At 36.6% G+C, this 20,515-nt stretch overlaps 1 protein-coding gene across 2 annotated transcripts in view; it reads left to right on the top strand.

Moving 5' to 3' along the window:
- LRRC7 (leucine rich repeat containing 7) overlaps positions 1-20,515 on the top strand; it is a 384,748-nt gene that overhangs the window by 245,800 nt on the left and 118,433 nt on the right. For both annotated transcript variants that reach the window (XM_061186459.1, XM_061186458.1), the window contains exons 9-10: positions 1,259-1,403; positions 7,043-7,115. In XM_061186459.1, coding sequence (XP_061042442.1) covers positions 1,259-1,403; positions 7,043-7,115 — 218 coding nt within the window. The remainder of the gene's footprint in view (positions 1-1,258; positions 1,404-7,042; positions 7,116-20,515) is intronic.

Here is a 20,515-nt window from a genome sequence, read left to right as displayed (position 1 = left end):
ACAGCAGTACCTTCCAGGCAATTTGCATCCCTTTGTTTCTAGGGCATTCTCTACATGCTTTTTTTATTGTACATATCATAGGGTATTATAGTTATTTATTTGACAATTTCCTTCACTGCTATAAGCACCTTAAAGACTTTATCTGTATCATGACAAGTCTCTTCCTTCACATAGCTGACTTATTCATGATTGTTCTCCAGTATATAACAAAAGCCCTGGTACATAGTAGATCCTCCAAAAGAACTGTCGAATGAACAAATTGATTCTGCATAGTAGGATGAAGCCCAAATCACAATTTAATACCTTTCTTATGCATTTGAAATTGTAAGAATCAGAATATCAGCATATGTTGTTTAGGTGGCAACTTTTTTCCTTTCTTTTCCTTCCTTCCTTTTTCTTTCTTTCTTTCTTTCTTTCTTTCTTTCTTTCTTTCTTTCTTTCTTTCAATTTACTTAATTCTACAGCAACTTTGAGATTATTGCTGCTATCTTTTAACATATTATCTCTGTTGGGAGATATATTCACATATCATAAAATTCACCCATTTAAAGTATACAGTTCAATGGTTTTCAAAATACTCACATAATTGAACAGGCATCACCACAATCTAATTTTGAACATTTCCATCACCACTGAAAGAAACAGTAGCAGTTACTCCCTTCCTCTTGACCTTCCAGCCTCTAGCAATCCTTATCTACTTTCTGACTCCATAGATTTGCCTATTCTGGACAATTCATATAAATGGAATCATACAATAGGTGGTCTTTCGTGACTGGCATCTTTCACTGCATGTTTCAAGGTTCATCCATTTTGTAGCATGTATCACCACTTTATTGCTTTTTATTGCTAAATAGTACTGCAGCTTATGGATATACCACATTTTGTTTAACTATTCATCATTTGATGGACATTGGGTTGTTTCCACTTTTTGCCTGTTGTGAATAACACTGCTTTGAACATTTATGTTTCTTTGTGGACATATATTTCATTCTTGAGTATGTACCTAGGGATTTATGGGTCATATGGAAACTCTATGTTTAATATTTTGAGGAATGGCCAAACTGTTTTCCAAAGTGGCTGTATAATTTTACATTCCTCCTAGAAATGTATGAGAGTTATGGTTTCTCCACATTCTCGCCAAAACTTGTTATTGTTGCATTTGCTTTTAAAATTAATTTATACTGTTGTGGTTTTTACAACTTTAAAATATTTCCTGAAAGTTTCTCAACTAACCCTGAGTTTATGCAATGTCATCAAGTCTATAGGGAAGTTAAAGACGTTGGTATACCTGGATATGTCAAAAAACAGAATAGAAACGGTTGACATGGACATTTCTGGATGTGAAGCCCTGGAGGACCTCTTATTGTCATCCAATATGTTGCAACAGTTGCCTGACTCTATAGGTGAGAACGTAATATTTCATCATGAATGTTTATGTCAAATATAGTGTTTTCTATAGTTTGTTCACAGATGTAAGGTATATACTCTTAGCATGATATTAATAAATTAGCATGATCATTATTCAAGGTGACAAAATATTTTACCAATATTTTAAAATGAAATGGTAACTGTAGTTGTCAAACTCAAGAAGACCCTCCTATTAAAATGATCTTACTAAATTGATATATTTTAAATAATTTTAGATCTCCTAAGTTGTAAAATGTTATTATAAGGAGTATATATCTTAGATTTAAGTACTTTGATAAACATGTATGTCTCCTTTTATTACTATAGAATTACAGTAGCTTCTATCCACGGTGTGGCTATATTCTATTTTTAATATTATTGTAACATCACTGTAATTAGGAATAACACAATAAATATGAAATATCTTCATATTTCTATTATTCAAAAAAGACATCTCACCTTTATATTTAAGATTCATGAGGCCAGATATTTTGTATGTTAGTATATATTAACCACTCAATCTATTTTTGTCATAAATTTTTATCTGAGTAAAATAATGAAAGAATCTAATTTAAATATGAGTAAACCTTTTGTATGTATATCTTATTATTATTATTTATGAGAGGAAACAACTAGGAGAGTAATCATCAAACTACTTAACTTTGGAATGTAGTTTTCAACACTCTGAATTAGATGTATCGTATGTTCTGGAACTTATTAATGCTTCTGAAAATTGAGTCACAACCTAGGTAGCCTGATTGAAGGGAAGCTAGAAGACAAAACAGTTTCCCAAATTTTTCTTCAATATTTTATTGCTTCCATTTTCACTGTTCTTTCAAGCTAATAGAGAATATTAGTTTTAACAGAACAGGCTGGCTTTTCTTTCTTTGTAGATTTGATGACTTTTTTATTTATATAATTATATATTTTTATAACAGTGTTTCTCCAACTTACTCCACCCTAAGACTTATCTGAGAGCTTTATTAAAGAGTTCCACATTTCCAGCCTCTCTCTGTGAAAATTCTGATTCAATAAATGTGTAATAAGCCCTCTGTTCTGTATTCTTGTTAAATATCCTAGATGAAACTTATGATCAGATAAGCTTAGAAAATACTATTTAGTGTTGTAGAAGGTAAGGAAATATAATAGTTTAAAAGGGCATCCTCTAGTCAAGATGATAGAGATGGTCATCTGGTCAAGATAACCATCTGGTCAAAATACATATCTTACTCTCCTACTCAATCACCACTCCATACCTCTTCAAAGACACAATGAGAATGGAAAAACTATATTAGAAGAACATATTTTTGTTCATTACTGCCTCCTCTGTACAAAGAATTATGCTGGTGTGTGGTAAGTGCTCCTTAAGTGTTTAGTAAATAAAATAATTTTGCCCTGCTTAAGAAGAATGAACATATACCCAGATTTGAGACATAATGGAAACACAGAAATGACCCCAGGCCTGACTGATGGGCTTCAGACCACAAACAGAAGTGGCAGCCATAAATTGTTCCTGCAGTAAAAAAAAAGACCTTAAGCATACCAGGAGGATACAGACTAACAGGGACTGAGGCAGGGAAGGAACCCTTTTCTGCAAAGAGAGACTTGAAAAAACCTGCAACTAATATGTAGATCTAGGGTGGAAGGAGAGAACAGATACAGATTCCCTGCTGAAAATTACGGCACATCACAAGCTGGTTTGGACTGAATCTGCAATATCCACATCAAATGAGAGTACCATGTTGCTAGTATAAGACCTGGTTCTGAACTCCAGAAACTTGGGGGTCAGGTGGAGGTAACCATAAAAGTGCCAGACAGGGAGGGGTGAGCATAGGTAAGGAAAAAATATTCACCCTCACAAATGGGCATGAAAAAAAAAATTTTAAGGAAAACTAATGTTACAACAACCAAAAACTCAAACAGTAGGAAAATTTACCTCAAGGGAAACCAAAATTATCAAGCAATGTAAAAAAAATTTTTAAGTATGTGCAGATCCTCAAATAGATAAAAGGAAGAATAACATTTGTAAAAATAAAAATAACTTATAAAACAAAAACAGGAGCTATGACTAAGAAAAGGTGGTTATAAAAAAGAACCAATTAGAAATTCTGGAAATGAAAATGTCACATAGTGAAATAAAAGATGATATGATTATTTGTTTAAAATATCTTCCATTAAGAAAGCAGACTAGGGAATTAGCCTTCTGGTCTGGGGAAGGCAGCATTTATAGATGATAGAAAATATCAGATTAGATTCTGGGATGATAAAACAGACCAGCACAGGCAGGTGGTATTACATATTTAACACCTTCACTTAGAATCTGAGTGGTTCTCAAATTAAGAAAGTAACTTGTTAGTAGCTTACTCCTGGAACTATCTTTGGACCCTATTGACCTTTTAGGGAAAATTGCATTTATACATCTGCAGAGTTGCCAGAGTACCTGATTATACACGTAGAATGGCTGACTTCCCTCTAAGAATTTCCTTCTTGGTCAAGAGAAATACCTGGGAACTCTGTTCAAAGGTCCTAAAATAATTTGTTGATTCTGATTGGATGGTAAATTGCATCTTCTCTTCTTTATTTGAGCATGGATCATCTATTGAACTACCAACATTTAAAAGAATAAAAGACAAGAAACGTCACAGTATTAATAAAGGGAAATAGCAACTAAAATAAAATCTTTACTTCTTTTACACCTATTTTAATTCTGCAGTTGTGGGGTATTTGAATGGAGTGATATATTCAACAATGAACCCTGTATGCTGAGTCCCTTTCCTTGTGCTGGTTCCAGGGAAAATGAAGGGGGCTCTTTACATTTTCTAGATAGAGCTTTAATAATCAGCTTCTTTGGATAGCAGAGAAACTCAGTAAAGGAGAATATAATTTTTTTACTTTCCAAAATAATTTATCTTATTCACTTAGTGGTTAAAGACACAGGTTTTGTAGTCAAGTTACCCGAGTTCAAAGTCTGGCTTTTCTACCTTACTAACTGTGTGACTTTACACAAGCTACTTAATCTCTCTGTGCCTCAGTTTTATCATCTTTTAAGTGGGGAAGTAATAGTACCTGCATCAGGGGATTATTTTGAGAAATAAATGAATTAATATATGTAAAAATGCTTAGAACAGTACCTGGCACATAGTAAATGTTCAATCAATGTTAGGTACTATAATAATATAATAATTATTATAATCTTAGATATGATGAGTGCACAGCCATTTGGCTTTCAAAATTCTATTATCTAGGGTAAATGCCATGTAAATATTAGCTATTTTTGATATTAATGTTTAATACATTGCTTCTTATTATATATTTATATATAAGTAGCTAAAATCATAGCAAAAAAAGCCTCCTTTTTCTTTCTCTTCAGTGTATCTGAGTTGGGAATATAGGATAAAGAGGTGGGGAATTGAGGAAGAAATAGGATAAAGTACCTTTGGTTCCTGAGGGTAGAAGAGAGTCCAAGCAGATATGATATAGCTATGTAGTATTTATCTGCAAGAGGAAGTCATGAGCAACAGAGCTGAGACTGATGGCCTATTTCCACTCCAAGGACAACCAGATTCCTACAGAAACTCCAGAATGTGTCCAAAGGGCACACCCTTGGATGGAATATGTGAGTGACAAAGTAGCCACACCACAAATGAGTGAAGTTCCCTTAAGTCCACAGACGTGGAACTAAGAAGGGAGCCCTAACTCACTTCAACCTTTAAAGCTATAGAAGCTTCTGTCAATTGTCAGAGCCACTACTCCATTCTTCAAAAAAAATCTGTTGCATCAATCTTTTGGCCTTAATCCCTATCCTGCCTCGAAATTTTCTCACCACTACTTCAGACCTAGGAACTGTGATTCTCTTAAAGACTGCTTTGCAACCTGGTTTCATGTTTGCAGAGCCATCTGTAACCCAGCCCAAAATTTCTCGTGATCCATTCAAGTGATGTTGAGACTGTCAGCCCTCCTCTGGCTCCACTGGTGGGCAGGAGCAGTAGTTTGATCAGGGCTACAACTCATAAAAAAGTTAGCTGTAATTCATAGCCCCCTGTTGTCTTTTCACAATTGATAGACAAGCTCAGGAATTCTTTTATATTTCCAAGGTCTATAGTTTTTTACACATGCACCAGAGAAGCTAAAGTGATTCAGTCACCCTTTGAGCATAGATGAATATGGCAGTGGGTATTCAAATTTCAGAGATAAATTACCCCAGTGAGAATTGTCTTCTTTCTCAGGTGCTACTGTTTTCAGCCATGTATCCTAATAGCACAAGCTGATGTATTAATCTCCAAATATTGTAGGTATTTTCTCACAGCAGTCTGATAGTGATAACATTTCTCTCCACTAGAGCAGAAATTCTGAGTGCTTCTGCGGAATACGTAACTGAGCATACTGAAGCTTAAAGTGCAACAATGGCTTTATTTCAGACTTCTTGTGACTTACTTTTTGCCTTTAAGGTATGCTCAAAATACTTGAGGTGGGTAGGCATGAGCTATAGCCGTGCTTCTGAGAGCATGTTCGCAAAACACCACTATACAAGATACTCTGTGCACACACACAAGTTGCCCAATAACTTTAGCGTCACCCTGTTACATTAGCATATTAAAAAGTCCTAGAAAAACTTCATTAAAGAAATCTGGTTGATTTTGTTTAATTTAGCATTTCCCAAACGCATTCAACCATGGAACCTACTATATCCATCAGAACAAGTTTTCTGCTAAACAAGTCGTCTATAGCGTATATCTATAGTTCCAGTGTAAAACAAAAATTAGCCACTGTTAATGCTTTGTCTTGGATTTTAGCTATTTAAGCCATATTGATACTATGGGTTCTGTTACAGCTGGGTAAAGGAAGCTGTTCTTCAATTACTCTGTGGTTTTTGCTCATTAAAACCCTGGGAGTAGGAGTAGATCAAGCAGTAAGGGTATGGAGGGCATAAATCAGACAGTGAAATATAAATAGTTGGAACTTCAATTCTTGACCAGTTCTACTTGATAGATTAAAAACTACAAGTTTTTGTGCTTACTGCTGATCCAAGTCAAGGATTTATGGTAACAGAAAGGGTATGAATTCATATGTTGTAATTTTCCAAGTCGTTAATTATAACCACTACACTGCAGTACTTCAGTACCCATTTGTTGATTATTAGGCTTAATTCAGATTTGTTTTCAATTTGTATCACAACAGGAATGTTAGTTATTAGTGCTTATGAGTTAATTAAATACCGAACACAGCTGGCTTGAAAAGTTTCATCTGGTCCATTTGTTGCATAATAGAAAAGGGAAATGTGGTAGTAGTACTGCCAACTCAGGTTTCTATGGAGCCCTATGTTTTGTTTATTGTCTCCATCAATGTACTTGAACTCTCATTGATGTAAGTAAATTTTTTGTAACTGGAAAGTTAAAACTAGACACACGAATATCAGTTTGTAGGTTGATATAAGCAGAGTGCAGCCAATTAGCATGACAAACACTCATCACCCAATCAAGTGATGTTGAGACTGTCAGCCCTCCTCTGGCTCCACTGGTGGGCAGGGGCTTTAGTTTGATCAGGACTACAGCTCATAAAAAGCGATTCCTTTTATATTGTATTTTCTGTCAGAAATCTATTCTTCTATATTAATACACCTTCTTCTCTGTTTTAGGTTTGTTGAAAAAACTAACTACTCTAAAAGTAGATGACAATCAACTTACAATGCTACCCAATACAATCGGAAAGTAAGTGACAAAGTTTCATACCAGTCTCTCTAAAGCCAGAAACAAAAGAATATATTGAGTTTTCTGCTTTCACACATTTTCTGCTAGAGATATCAATAATTTTGTTCATATGTAAACTCATTTTAGACCACATTTTATTTAGTTATATATTTGTATATAATTTATCTTAATTTAGTTTTATATTTAGACGCTGCATTGACACCCAACTATATATTGATAATATCATAAGAAATACTTAACCATCACTCTTTCATAAGCAAAGTGATTACCCAGACCTTCAATTATACCATTGCCTGTAATTTTCCAGATACTATTAATTTGATGTTTTTGACTGAGTAGCAGCTCTAAATTCACTTATGTCTTACAAAATCAAATCAATTTTTATAAGATCTGCATTATGTATATGTCACCATTACACTGTTAGTAAAATTTGATATTTGTGGAAACTTAATGTATTTTTAGACTTTAAGGAGATAAGCATCTGTTTTAGCTTGCATTTTAAAAAGCTTCAAGGTGGAAGGTCATCATTGCCTTTTAAGGACAAAATATATTCCATTTATTTGAGAGCGATTTATTTCTAATTTTATGTTGCCATTAATGTTTGATTTACAGCTCTTTAAGAAACATATGTATGTTATTATCAGTGTTTCACTGAAATTCTTTTGTTTACAACTTGTGTAAAGTGAGAAATCAATAAGCTGTCTTTATTCTAACATTATGTAAGGCCATTTTATAGGAATCTTGCCCCACATTTCATGTGAAGAATTATATAAATCCATAATTTAACAGATTTGGATGTACTTGGGGTGGTGGGGAGAAAGCCTAGCTTTTTTTAAAAAAACAGATTTATTAGCTATAATTGATGTACAATAAACTGCATATATTTAAAGTCTACAATTTGATGTTTTGACACTCATACAAAGCCATGAAGGGAAGTGTTAAAGAAATGGACTATATGACTATATTTTATTACAATAAAAAAAGGCAGAATAAAAAAACAGTAGGAAGTATATGAGAAATCTCTACCTTCTGCTCAGTTTTGCTGTGAACCTAAAACAGCTATAAAAATAAAGTCTATTTTAAAAAGAGGAAGAATGACTGACAAACTGTGGTTACTCAGACTTGAGTATTTGGTAGACATTTTGTCAAAAATGAACAAAGTGAACTTGTCACTTCAAGGAAAACAACTGACAGAATTTGTTGCCAACAGTGAAATTTGAGCTATCAAGTAAAAATTAGAATTTTGGAAAATTTGTATCTGCCACTGTGAGTTTGACAGCTTCCCAATATTTAAAGCCTTTTCTGATAAGACTGGTGTGATATCACTGGTGTAATAATGAAGGTGATTTGTTGATATTGTAATATGAAATGTGTCAACATTTGGAAAATCTGTTCAACTCAGTGAAGCAACACTTTCCAAATGACCAATGCATGAGCTACAAAATCACACATGAGAAATAGACCCATTCAAAGTGCAAAAAGGTTAGTTGATTTTAATGTATTGGTATGAAAAGTAAGAAAAGTTCATTGATGTATTTCAGATTCTACATTGCAATTACTGTATCCCCTAAAAAGACTGCCACTTGTTGAGTTTGGGTGTAGTATCAAAGAATAATCACAATTATCCAAAAAGACCATGAAAATACTCCTCCCTTTTCCAACTACCTATCTGTGTGAGTTTGGACTTTTTTATATATAACTTAATCAAAACAACATACCACAACAAATTGAATACAAAGCAGATATGAGAATCCAGTTGCCTTCTATTAAGCTAAACATTGAAGAGATTCACAAAAATAAAAATGTCACTCTTCTCACTAAAGGTTTTTGTTTTGGAAAGTATACTTACTTTTATAAAAATGTGTTACCTATATTAACATGTCATGGGTTTATTATTGTTATTTAAGAATGAATAATAAATAATTATTTTTAAATGCCTCTTTTAATTTATAATATTGTAGATACCAATAGATATAAACCATATTTTAAAAAGTACTTTAGGATTACCAATGATTTTTAAGAGTGTAAAGAGGTCCTAAAATGAAAAAGTTTGAAGATTTCAGTTCTATAATACATCATGTCTTGGATGGTAAAATTGTGACAGCCATTGTCTAACATGTTCTCACTTCAAGGTAGCACTTGTGGCAAAAAATAAACTAAATTTCTAAAATTTTATAGTATACCTTAATAAACAATCTGTATGAAGTAAAAATAATAATAATGATATAATGGCTTTGCTTTCTTTAGGGAATTCAGAACTGATAAATCAGAGATTTAGTTCAAGGCTAGAGATAAAATTTGATTAGAATCCCATTTAATGGCACCCCAGATCACATGCAGAAAGTGTTTTGGAAGTAGTGAAATAGTCTTTATTTTATTATGAGGCATTCTACCTAGAACTCTGCGCACCAAAATGTTCAGATCAGCTGCAGCGACCAAAAATATTCTCATTCTGCACATCGAATGTTTCAATAGGTTAGACTTATCTTTGGTAATTTTTAACAGTCCAACTAGTAAAAATTGCTGAAAGAATTCATTTTTCAACATCTTTCACAGTTGAAATGGATTCCATGACTTTTGTGCCAAATAACTTGTAAAATTGGTTATTTTTGTTGTTGAATCTTAAGTTGTGCCTAGGAGTTCCAGCCACTCTAATAATTGAACGTGCAATGAAAATAGTAACAAACAACTTTTTGTGTGTGATCGTATTGTGCCAGATACCATGTTTGGTGCTTTACATGTATTCTTATTTAAAGGCCCCATCAACACTGTTCAATGTGTATTATTATCTCCCCATCAACAGATGCAGAAACAAAGGCTGAGAGAAGTTATCAGATTTCAAAGCTAAGCTGCTAATTGACCTATGATGCTTCTTTTTTTAAAATTTAATTTAATTAATTAATTTATTTATTATACAGCAGGTTCTTATTAGTTATCTATTTTATACATATTAGTATGTACATGTCAATCCCAATCTCCCAATTCATCCCACCACCACCACATACCATCCCCGCTTTCCCCCCTTGGTGTCCATACATTTGTTCTCTACATCTGCGTCTTTATTTCTGCCTTGCAAACTGGTTCATATGTACCATTTTTCTAGATTCCAGATATATGCGTTAATATACGGTATTTGTTTTTCTCTTTCTGACTTACTTCACTCTGTATGACAGTCTCTAGGTCCATCCATGTCTCTACAAATGACCCAATTTCGTTCTTTTTTATGGCTGAGTAATATTCCATTGTATATATCTACCACATCTTCTTTATCCATTCGTCTGTCGACGGGCATTTAGGTTACTTCCATGACCTGGCTATTGTAAATACTACTGCAATGAACACTGGGGTGCATGTGTCTTTTTGAATTATGGTTTTCTCAGGGTATATGCCCAGTAGTGGGATTGCTGGGTCCTATGATGCTTCTTAATATATGTTATAGTTGAGTCACACATTTTGTAATATTAGGTCATTTAAGAGCCCCATTGCTCTAAAGGCAAAAGATCTCCCATAAAAAGAGAAACCGTACGCTGAACCTACTCTCTCTTAGATTCGTAGTTTTGGAGAAAAGCAATAAAATCTCAAAAATTTGAATGGATATTTAAAAAATCATTCCATCATAGAGTATGGTCAATGTATGGCTAACTAGAATCAGAAAGTCTAAGTAACTATGCAAAGCTGGGTAAATCCCTTCTTTCCTATGGGCCTCAAACTCCTGAGGAATAATGCAAGGAGCACTGGCTTTGGAGTCAAATAGCATGGGTGTGAACCCTGGCTACGCCACTTACTGTGTGAACTTGGACAAATTATTTAAACTCTCAGTGGCTTAGTTTCTTCATTTGTAATTTCCACCTATGTCTAAAATTCTAATTCTTTGATCCAGATGTTTAGTTTATATGATATCAATACCCTAGATGGTAAATTCCAGTAGTCTACTTACTAGACTGCTATAATAACAAGAAAATAAGCATTCTAGGTATCTGAATGCTAAAAACTGTGCTTCCCTCTATTCCCTAAGCATGGAAGGATACACAAGAAACTGGAAATGTACATGGCTTCGGGGAGGAGAATTTGGGGGCTGGGCAGTAGAGTAAATAGGGAGATTTGGTTTTATTGTATACCTTTTGTACTTTTTTTTTTTTTAAACATCTTTATTGAAGTATAATTGCCTTACAATGGTGTGTTAGTTTCTGCTTTATAACAAAGTGAATCAGTTATACATATACATATGTTCCCATATCTCTTCCCTCTTGCATCTCCCTCCCTCCCACCCTCCCTATCCCACCCCTATAGGTGGTCACAAAGCACCAAGCTGATCTCCCTGTGCTATGAGGCTGCTTCCCACTAGCTATCTATTTTACATTTGGTAGTGTATATATGTCTATGACACTCTCTCACCCTGTCACATCTCACCCCTCCCCCTCCCCATATCCTCAAGTCCATTCTCTAGTAGGTCTCTGTCTTTATTCCCATCTTGCCACTAGGTTCTTCATGACCTTTTTTGTTTGTTTGTTTGTTTTCCTTAGATTCCATATATATGTGTTAACATACTGTATTTCTTTTTCTCTTTCTGACTTACTTCACTCGGTATGGCAGACTCTAACTCCATCCACCTCATTACAAATACCTCCATTTCATTTCTTTTTATGGCTGAGTAATATTCCATTGTATATATGTGCCACATCTTCTTTATCCATTCATCCGATGATGGACACCTAGGTTGCTTCCATGTCCTGGCTATTGTAAACAGAGCTGCAATGAATATTTTGGTACATGACTCTTTCTGAATTATGGTTTTCTCAGGGTATATGCCCAGTAGTGGGATTGCTGGGTCGTATGGTAGTTCTATTTTTAGTTTTTTAAGGAACCTCCATACTGTTCTCCATAGTGGCTGTATCAATTTACATTCCCACCAACAGTGCAAGAGTGTCCCCTTTTCTCCACACCCTCTCCAGCATTTATCGTTTCTAGATTTTTTGATGATGGCCATTCTGACCGGTGTGAGATGATACCTCATTGTAGTTTTGATTTGCATTTCTCTAATGATTAATGATGTTGAGCATTCTTTCATGTGTCTGTTGGCAATCTGTATATCTTCTTTGGAGAAATGTCTATTTAGGTCTTCTGCCCATTTTTGGATTGGGTTGTTCGTTTTTTTGTTATTGAGCTGCATGAGCTGATTGCATGCACTTGATCATGGTGTATAATCCTTTTAATGTGCTGTTGGATTCTGTTTGCTAGTATTTTGTTGAGGATTTTTGCATCTATGTTCATCAGTGATATTGGCCTGTAGTTTTCTTTCTTTGTGACATCTTTGCCTGGTTTTGGTATCAGGGTGATGGTGGCCTCATAGAATGAGTTTGGGAGTGTTCCTCCCTCTGCAATATTTTGGAAGAGTTTGAGAAGGATAGGTGTTAGCTCTTCTCTAAATGTTTGATAGAATTCGCCTGTGAAGCCATCTGGTCCTGGGCTTTTGTGTGTTGGAAGATTTTTAATCACAGTTTCAATTTCAGTGCTTGTGATTGGTCTGTTCATATTTTCTATTTCTTCCTGGTTCAGTCTCGGCAGGTTGTGCATTTCTAAGAATCTGTCCATTTTTTCCAGGTTGTCCATTTTATTGGCATAGAGTTGCTTGTAGTAATCTCTCATGATCGTTTGTATTTCTGCAGTGTCAGTGGTTACTTCTCCTTTTGCATTTCTAATTCTATTGATTTGAGTCTTCTCCCTTTTTTTCTTGATGAGTCTGGCTAATGGTTTATCAATTTTGTTTATCTTCTCAAAGAACCAGCTTTTAGTTTTATTGATCTTCGCTATTGTCTCCTTCATTTCTTTTTCATTTATTTCTGATCTGATCTTTATTATTTCTTTCCTTCTGCTAGCTTTGGGGTTTTTTTGTTCTTCTTTCTCTAATTGCTTTAGGTGCAAGGTTAGGTTGTTTATTCGAGATGTTTCCTGTTTCTTGAGGTAGGCTTGTATTGCTATAAACTTCCCTCTTAGCACTGCTTTTGCTGCATCCCATAGGTTTTGGGTCGTCGTGTCTCCATTGTCATTTGTTTCTAGGTATTTTTTGATTTCCCCTTTGATTTCTTCAGTGATCACTTCGTTATTAAGTAGTGTATTGTGTAGCCTCCATGTGTTTGTATTTTTTACAGATCTTTTCCTGTAGTTGATATCTAGTCTCATAGCATTGTGGTCAGAAAAGATACTTGATACAATTTCAATTTTTTTAAATTTACCAAGGCTTGATTTGTGACCCAAGATATGATCTATCCTGGAGAATGTTCCATGAGCACTTGAGAAAAATGTGTATTCTGTTGTTTTTGGGTGGAATGTCCTATAAATATCAATTAAGTCCATCTTGTTTAATGTATCATTTAAAACTTGTGTTTCCTTATTTATTTTCATTTTGGATGATCTGTCCATTGGTGAAAGTGGGGTGTTAAAGTCCCCTAGTATGATTGTGTTACTGTCGATTTCCCCTTTTATGGCTGTTAGTATTTGCCTTATGTATTGAGGTGCTCCTATGTTGGGTGCATAAATATTTACAATTGTTATACCTTCCTCTTGGATCGATCCCTTGATCATTATGTAGTGTAGTTTTTTGTCTCTTGTAAGAGTCTTTATTTTAAAGTCTATTTTGTCTGATATGAGAATTGCTACTCCAGCTTTCTTTTGATTTCCATTTGCATGGAATATCTTTTTCCATCCCCTCACTTTCAGTCTGTATGTGTCTCTAGGTCTGAAGTGGGTCTCTTGTAGACAGCATATATATGGATCTTGTTTTTGTATCCATTCAGCCAGTCTGTGTCTTTTGGTGGGAGCATTTAATCCATTTACATTTAAGGTAATTATCGATATGTATGTTCCTATTCCCATTTTCTTAAATGTTTTGGGTTTGTTGTTGTAGGTGTTTTCCTTCTCTTGTGTTTCTTGCCTAGAGAAGTTCCTTTAGCATTTGTTGTAAAGCTGGTTTGGTGGTGCTGAACTCTCTCAGCTTTTGCTTGTCTGTAAAGGTTTTAATTTCTCCATCAAATCTGAATGAGATCCTTGCTGGGTAGAGTAATCTTGGTTGTAGGTTTTCTCCTTCATCACTTTAAGTATATCCTGCCACTCCCTTCTGGCTTGCAGAGTTTCTGCTGAAAGATCAGCTGTTAACCTTATGGGGATGCCCTTGTGTGTTATTTGTTGTTTTTCCCTTGCTGCTTTTAATATGTTTTCTTTATATTTAATTTTGGATAGTTTGATTAATATGTGTCTTGTGTGTTTCTCCTTGGATTTATCCTGTATGGGACTCTCTGTGCTTCCAGGACTTGGTTAACTATTTCCTTTCCCATATTAGGGAAGTTTTCAACTATAATCTCTTTAAATATTTTCTCAGTCCCTTTCTTTTTCTCTTCTTCTTCTGGGACCCCTATAATTCGAATGTTGGTGTGTTTAATGTTGTCCCAAAGGTCTCTGAGACTGTCCTCTGTTCTTTTCATTCTTTTTTCTTTATTCTGCTCTGCAGTAGTTATTTCCACCATTTTATCTTCCAGGTCACTTATCCGTTCTTCTGCCTCAGTTATTCTGCTATTGATCCCATCTAGAGTATTTTTAATTTCATTTATTGTGCTTTTCATCGTTGCTTGGTTCCTCTTTAGTTCTTCTACGTCCTTGTTAAATGTTTCTTGCATTTTGTCTATTCTATTTCCAAGATTTTGGATCATCCTTACTATCATTATTCTGAATTCTTTTTCAGGTAAATTACCTATTTCCTCTTCATTTGTTAGGTCTGGTGTGTTTTGACCCTGCTCCTTCATCTGCTGTGTGTTTTTCTGTCTTCTCATTTTGCTTATCTTACTGTGTTTGGGGTCTCCTTTTCACAGGCTGCAGGTTCGTAGTTCCCGTTGTTTTTGGTATCTGTCCCCAGTGGCTAAGGTTGGTTCAGTGGGTTGTGTAGGTTTCCTGGTGGAGGGAACTTGTGCCTGTGTTCTGGTGGATGAGGCTGGATCTTGTCTTTCTGGTGGGCACGTCCACGGCTGGTGGTGTGTTTTGGGGTGTCTGTGGCCTTATTATGATTTTAGGCAGCCTCTCTGTTAATGGATGGGGCTGTGTTCCTGTCTTGCTAGTTGTTTGGCATAGGGTGTCCAGCACTGTAGCTTGCTGGTCGTTGAGTGAAGCTGGGTCTTGATGTTGAGATGGGGATCTCTGAGAGATTTTTGCCGTTTGGTATTACGTGGAGCTGGGAGGTCTCTTGTGGACCAGTGTCCTGAAGTTGGCTCTCCCACCTCCGAGGCACAGCCCTGATGTCTGGCTGGAGCACCAAGAGCCTTTCATCCACACGGCTCAGAATAAAAGGGAGAAAAAACAGAAAGAAAGAAAGAAAGAGGATAAAATAAAATAAAGCTATTATAATAAAAAATAAGAAAAAAATTAAGAATAAATTTATTAAGAAAAAAATTTTTTTTAATTTTTAAAAATAGATTTATTAATTTTTTATAAGAAAAAATAAGAAAAAATTAAGAAAAATTTTTTTAATTTTTAAAATTAAAAATATGAAAAAACTTATTAAAAAATTTTTTTTAATTTTTTTAAAAATAGAAAATAAGGAAAAAATTATTAAGAAAACATTTATTAGGGGAAAAAAAAGTTTTAAGTAAAAAAAAAAAAAAAAAAAAAAGGACGGACCTAACCCTAGGACTAACGGTGAGAACAAAGCTATACAGACAAAATCTCACCCAGAAGCATACACATATACACTCAAAAAAAAAAGGAAAAGGGGAAAAATTAATATATCCTGCTCCCAAAGTCCACCTCCTAAATTTGGGATGATTCATTGTCTATTCAGGTATTCAACAGATGCAGGCACATCAAGTTGTTTGTGGAGCTTTAATCCGCTGCTTCTGAGGCTGCTGGGAGAGATTTCCCTTTCTCTTCTTTGTTCGTACAGCTCCCAGGGTTCAGCTTTGGATTTGGACCCGCCTCTGCGTGTAGGTCGCCTGAGGGCGTCTGTTCCCCGCCCAGACAGAACGGGGTTAAAGGAGCAGCTGACTAGGGGGCTCTGGCTCACTCAGGCCGGGGGGAGGGAGCGGTACGGAGGAGGCGGGGCGAGCCTGCGGCGGCAGAAGCCGGCGTGACGTTGCAGCAGCCTGAGGCGCGCCGTGCGTTCTCCCGGGGAAGTTGTGCCCGGATCACGGGAGCCTGGCCGTGGCGGGCTGCACAGGCTCCCGGGAGGGGCGGTGTGGAGAATGACCTGTGCTCGCCCACAGGCTCTTTGGTGGCGGCAGCAGCAGCCTTAGCGTCCCATGCCCGTCTCTGGGGTCCGCGCTAATAGCCGCGGCTCGCGCCCGTCTCTGGAGCTCGTTTAGGCGGCGCTCTGAATCCCCTCTCCTTGCGCGCCGCGAAACAAAGAGGCAAGAAAAAGTCTCTTGCCTCTTCGGCAGCTGCAGTCTTTTTCCCGGACTCCCTCCCGGCTAGCACCGAAGCCCGAGCCTCAGCTCCCAGGCCCCGCCCGCCCCGGCGGCTGAGCAGACAAGCCTCTCGGGCTGGTGAGTGCTGGTCGGCACCGCTCCTCTGTGCGGGAATCTCTCCGCTTTGCCCTCCGCACCCCTGTGGCTGCGCTCTCCTCCGTGGCTCTGAAGCTTCCCCCCTCTGCCACCCGTAGTCTCTGCCCACGAAGGGGCTTCCTAGTGTGTGGAAACCTTTCCTCCTTCACAGCTCCCTCCCAGTGGTGCAGGTCCCGTCCCTATTCTTTTGTCTCTGTTTTTTCTTTTTTTCTTTTGCCCTACCCAAGTACGTGGGGATTTTCTTGCCTTTTGGGAGGTCTGACGTCTTCTGCCAGCGTTCAGTGGGTGTTCTGTAGCAGCAGTTCCACGTGTAGATGTATTTCTACTGTATCTGTGAGAAGGAAGGTGATCTCCGCATCTTACTCTTCCGCCATCTTGCCCCTCCCCCCCCTTTTGTACTTTTTGAATTTCGTATCATGTAATGTTATTCGAGTCAAAAAATTAAAAACAAAGTGTGTGCGCGCACGCACACACACACACACACACACACACACCCTTCATTGGATAAAACCCAAATATCTTCACACTAATATTCAACTTTTTCCATAATCTAGTCTAGACTGGTGGTTCTCAACATGTGGTCCCCTGATCAGCAGCATCAGCTTCAACTGGGAACTTGTTCGAAGTGCAAATTCTCAGAGACAATCCCAGGTTTACTGAATCAGAAATTCTGGGCATTGGACCAGCAACTGTGTATTATTAACAAGCCCTTCCAGGGATTCTAACGCATGCTAAAGTTTAAGAACCACTAACTGGATTCAGCTTACTTATACAGCTATCAGATAACTGTCTTCTCGAACCCTATTCCATTGTGCCTGCATCAGAATTACCTGCGATGCTGGTTTAAAACGAAGCTCCCTTAGAGAAGTTTACCAAAGCGGTTGGTTGCTTTGGCTTTGGAGCCAGGCCTTCTGGGTCCGAAACCTGGCTCTTCGATGTGCTATTGGGTAGAGCCTTAGATTCCTCCTCAGTAAAATGGAAATCATAGTAATAATGCCTACCTCATAAGAATGTTGTGAGGATTAAATGTGTTAATACATGGAAAGTGCTCACACATTTAATAAATGTTTTATAAAAATGAAGTCCAATAAGGTAAAGAGTTATTGACTTAAATCAAATTGGGGGTACTTGGATTCAAAAATATGCTTACTTGTTTTTACGACTTAATTCTTTTCCCTCTGTCCACCCAGACCACTGCAGCTTCCTCCTTTAAATTAAAAGCTCAGTACACCTACTAACTAAACCAGCAATTCCTAAATTATATTCCTCAAAATAATCATTACTTGAGATTTTAATAGGTATGACATAAAGATAAGTTTCATGGACAAATAAGTTTTGTGAACTCTTTATACAAGTTAGGGAACACTCTAGCGTGATATTTTTCCATTTCTTATATGTCTCTTATTTATCTTTTTTTTTTAACATTTTTATTGGAGTATAATTGCTTTACAATGGTGTCTTAGTTTCTGCTTTGAAGCAAAGTGAATCAGCTATATGTATACATATATCCCCATATCTCCTCCCTCTTGCATCTCCCTCCCACCCTCCCTATCCCGCCCCCTAGGTGGTCAAAAAGCATCGAGCTGGTCTCCCTGTACTATGCAGCTGCTTCCCACTAGCTATCTAGTTTACATTTGGTAGTGTATATATGTCTATGCCACTCTCTCACTTTGTCCCAGCTTACCCTTCCCCCTCCTTGTGTCCTCAAGTCCATTCTCTACGTCTGTGCCTTTATTCCTGTCCTGCCCCTAGGTTGTTCAGAACCATTTATTTTATTTTATTTTTTTAGATTCCATATATGTGTGTTAGCAAACGGTATTTGTTTTTCTCCTTCTGACTTACTTCATTCTGTATGATAGACTCTAGGTCCATCCACCTCACTGCAAATAACTCAATTTCGTTTCTTTTTATGGCTAAGTAATATTCCATTGCATATATGTGCCACATCTTCTTTATCCATTCATCTGTCAATGGACACCTAGGTTGCTTCCATGTCCTGGCTATTGTAAACAGAGCTGCAATGAATATTTTGGTACATGACTCTTTCTGAATTATGGTTTTCTCAGGGTATATGCCCAGTAGTGGGATTGCTGGGTCGTATGGTAGTTCTATTTTTAGTTTTTTAAGGAACCTCCATACTGTTCTCCATAGTGGCTGTATCAATTTATATTCCCACCAACAGTGCAAGAGGGTTCCCTTTTCTCCACACCCTCCAGCATTTATTGTTTGTAGATTTTTTGATGACGGCCATTCTGACTGGTGTGAAATGATACCTCATTGTAGTTTTGATTTGCATTTCTCTAATGATTAATGATATTGAGCATTCTTTCATGTGTTTGTTGGCAATCTATATCTTCTTTGGAGAAATGTCGATTTAGGTCCTCTGCCCATTTTTGGATTGGGTTGTTTGTTTTTTTGATATTGAGGTGCATGAGCTGCTTGTGTATTTTGGAGATTAATCCTTTGTCAGTTGCTTCATTTGCAAATATTTTCTCCCATTCTGAGGGTTGTCTTTTGATCTTGTTTATGGTTTCCTTTGCTGTGCAAAAGCTTTTAAGTTTAATTAGGTCCCATTTGTTTATTTGTGTTTTTATTTCCATTTCTCTAGGAGCTGGGTCAAAAAGGATCTTGCTGTGATTTATGTCATAGAGTGTTCTGCCTATGTTTTCCTCTAAGAGTTTTATATTGTCTGGCCTTACATTTAGGTCTTTAATCCATTTTGAGTTTATTTTCATGTATGGTGTTAGGGAGTGTTCTAATTTCATTCTTTTACATGTAGCTGTCCAGTTTTCCCAGCACCACTTATTGAAGAGGCTGTCTTTTGTCCATTGTATATTCTTGCCTCCTTTATCACAAATAAGGTGACCATGTGTGCATGGGTTTATCTCTGGGCTTTCTCTCCTGTTCCACTGATCTATATCTCTGTATTTGTGCCAGTACCATACTGTCTTGATTACTGTAGCTTTCTAGTATAGTCTGAAGTCCAGGAGCTTGATTCCTCCAGCTCCGTTTTTCTTTCTCAAGATTGCTTTGGCTATGCGGGGTCTTTTGTCTTTCCATACAAATTGTGAAATTTTTTATTCTAGTTCTGTGAAAAATGCCATTGGTAGTTTGATAGGGATTTCATTGATTCTGTAGATTGCTTTGGGTAGTATAGTCATTTTCACAATGTTGAATCTTCCAATCCAAGAACATGGTATATATCTCCATCTGTGTGTGTGTGTTTTAATGTTACTCTTGACATATTTACAAGTACTTTATTTAAGAATGTGTGGTCCCAGGACCAGGAGCTTCTACATCACCCACTAGCTTGTTTCAGATGCAGAATCTGGGCCCCACCCCAAATCACTGAATCTGAATCTGCATTTTAGCGAGTTCTGCTGGTGATTCATATGCACGCTAAAGTTTGGGAAGCAGTGCTTTAAAGTACTTTATACTTCCTTTGCAGATTGTTTTCACTTTTAATGTGTACTATTATAGACTATAGAGAAAACTTCTAAAAAAGGTAGCATTTGGTCTATCTTTTTTTTTGTACAAAGGGTAATGTGGTTTCAGATGTACAGCAGGATGATTCCATATTTGTATGTATTGCAAAATGATCACCACAATAAATCTAGTTAACATTTTTCACCCTACATAGTTACCTTTTTCTTGTGATGAGACCTTTTAAGATCTACTCTCTTAGCAACTTTCAAATATACAATACAGTATTGTTAGCTATACAGTGCTGTACATTACATCCCCATGACTTATTTATTTTATAACAGGGAGTTGGTCCCTTTTAGTCACCTTCACCCATTTTTCCTACCCCCTATCCCCTACTCCTGGCAACCACCAAAGCTGTTCACTGTATATATG

This window comes from Eubalaena glacialis, chromosome 3 (genome assembly GCF_028564815.1).
Source record: "Eubalaena glacialis isolate mEubGla1 chromosome 3, mEubGla1.1.hap2.+ XY, whole genome shotgun sequence".
NCBI classification, from domain to species: Eukaryota; Metazoa; Chordata; class Mammalia; order Artiodactyla; family Balaenidae; genus Eubalaena; species Eubalaena glacialis.
This window is presented reverse-complemented; position numbering and strand designations above follow the sequence as displayed.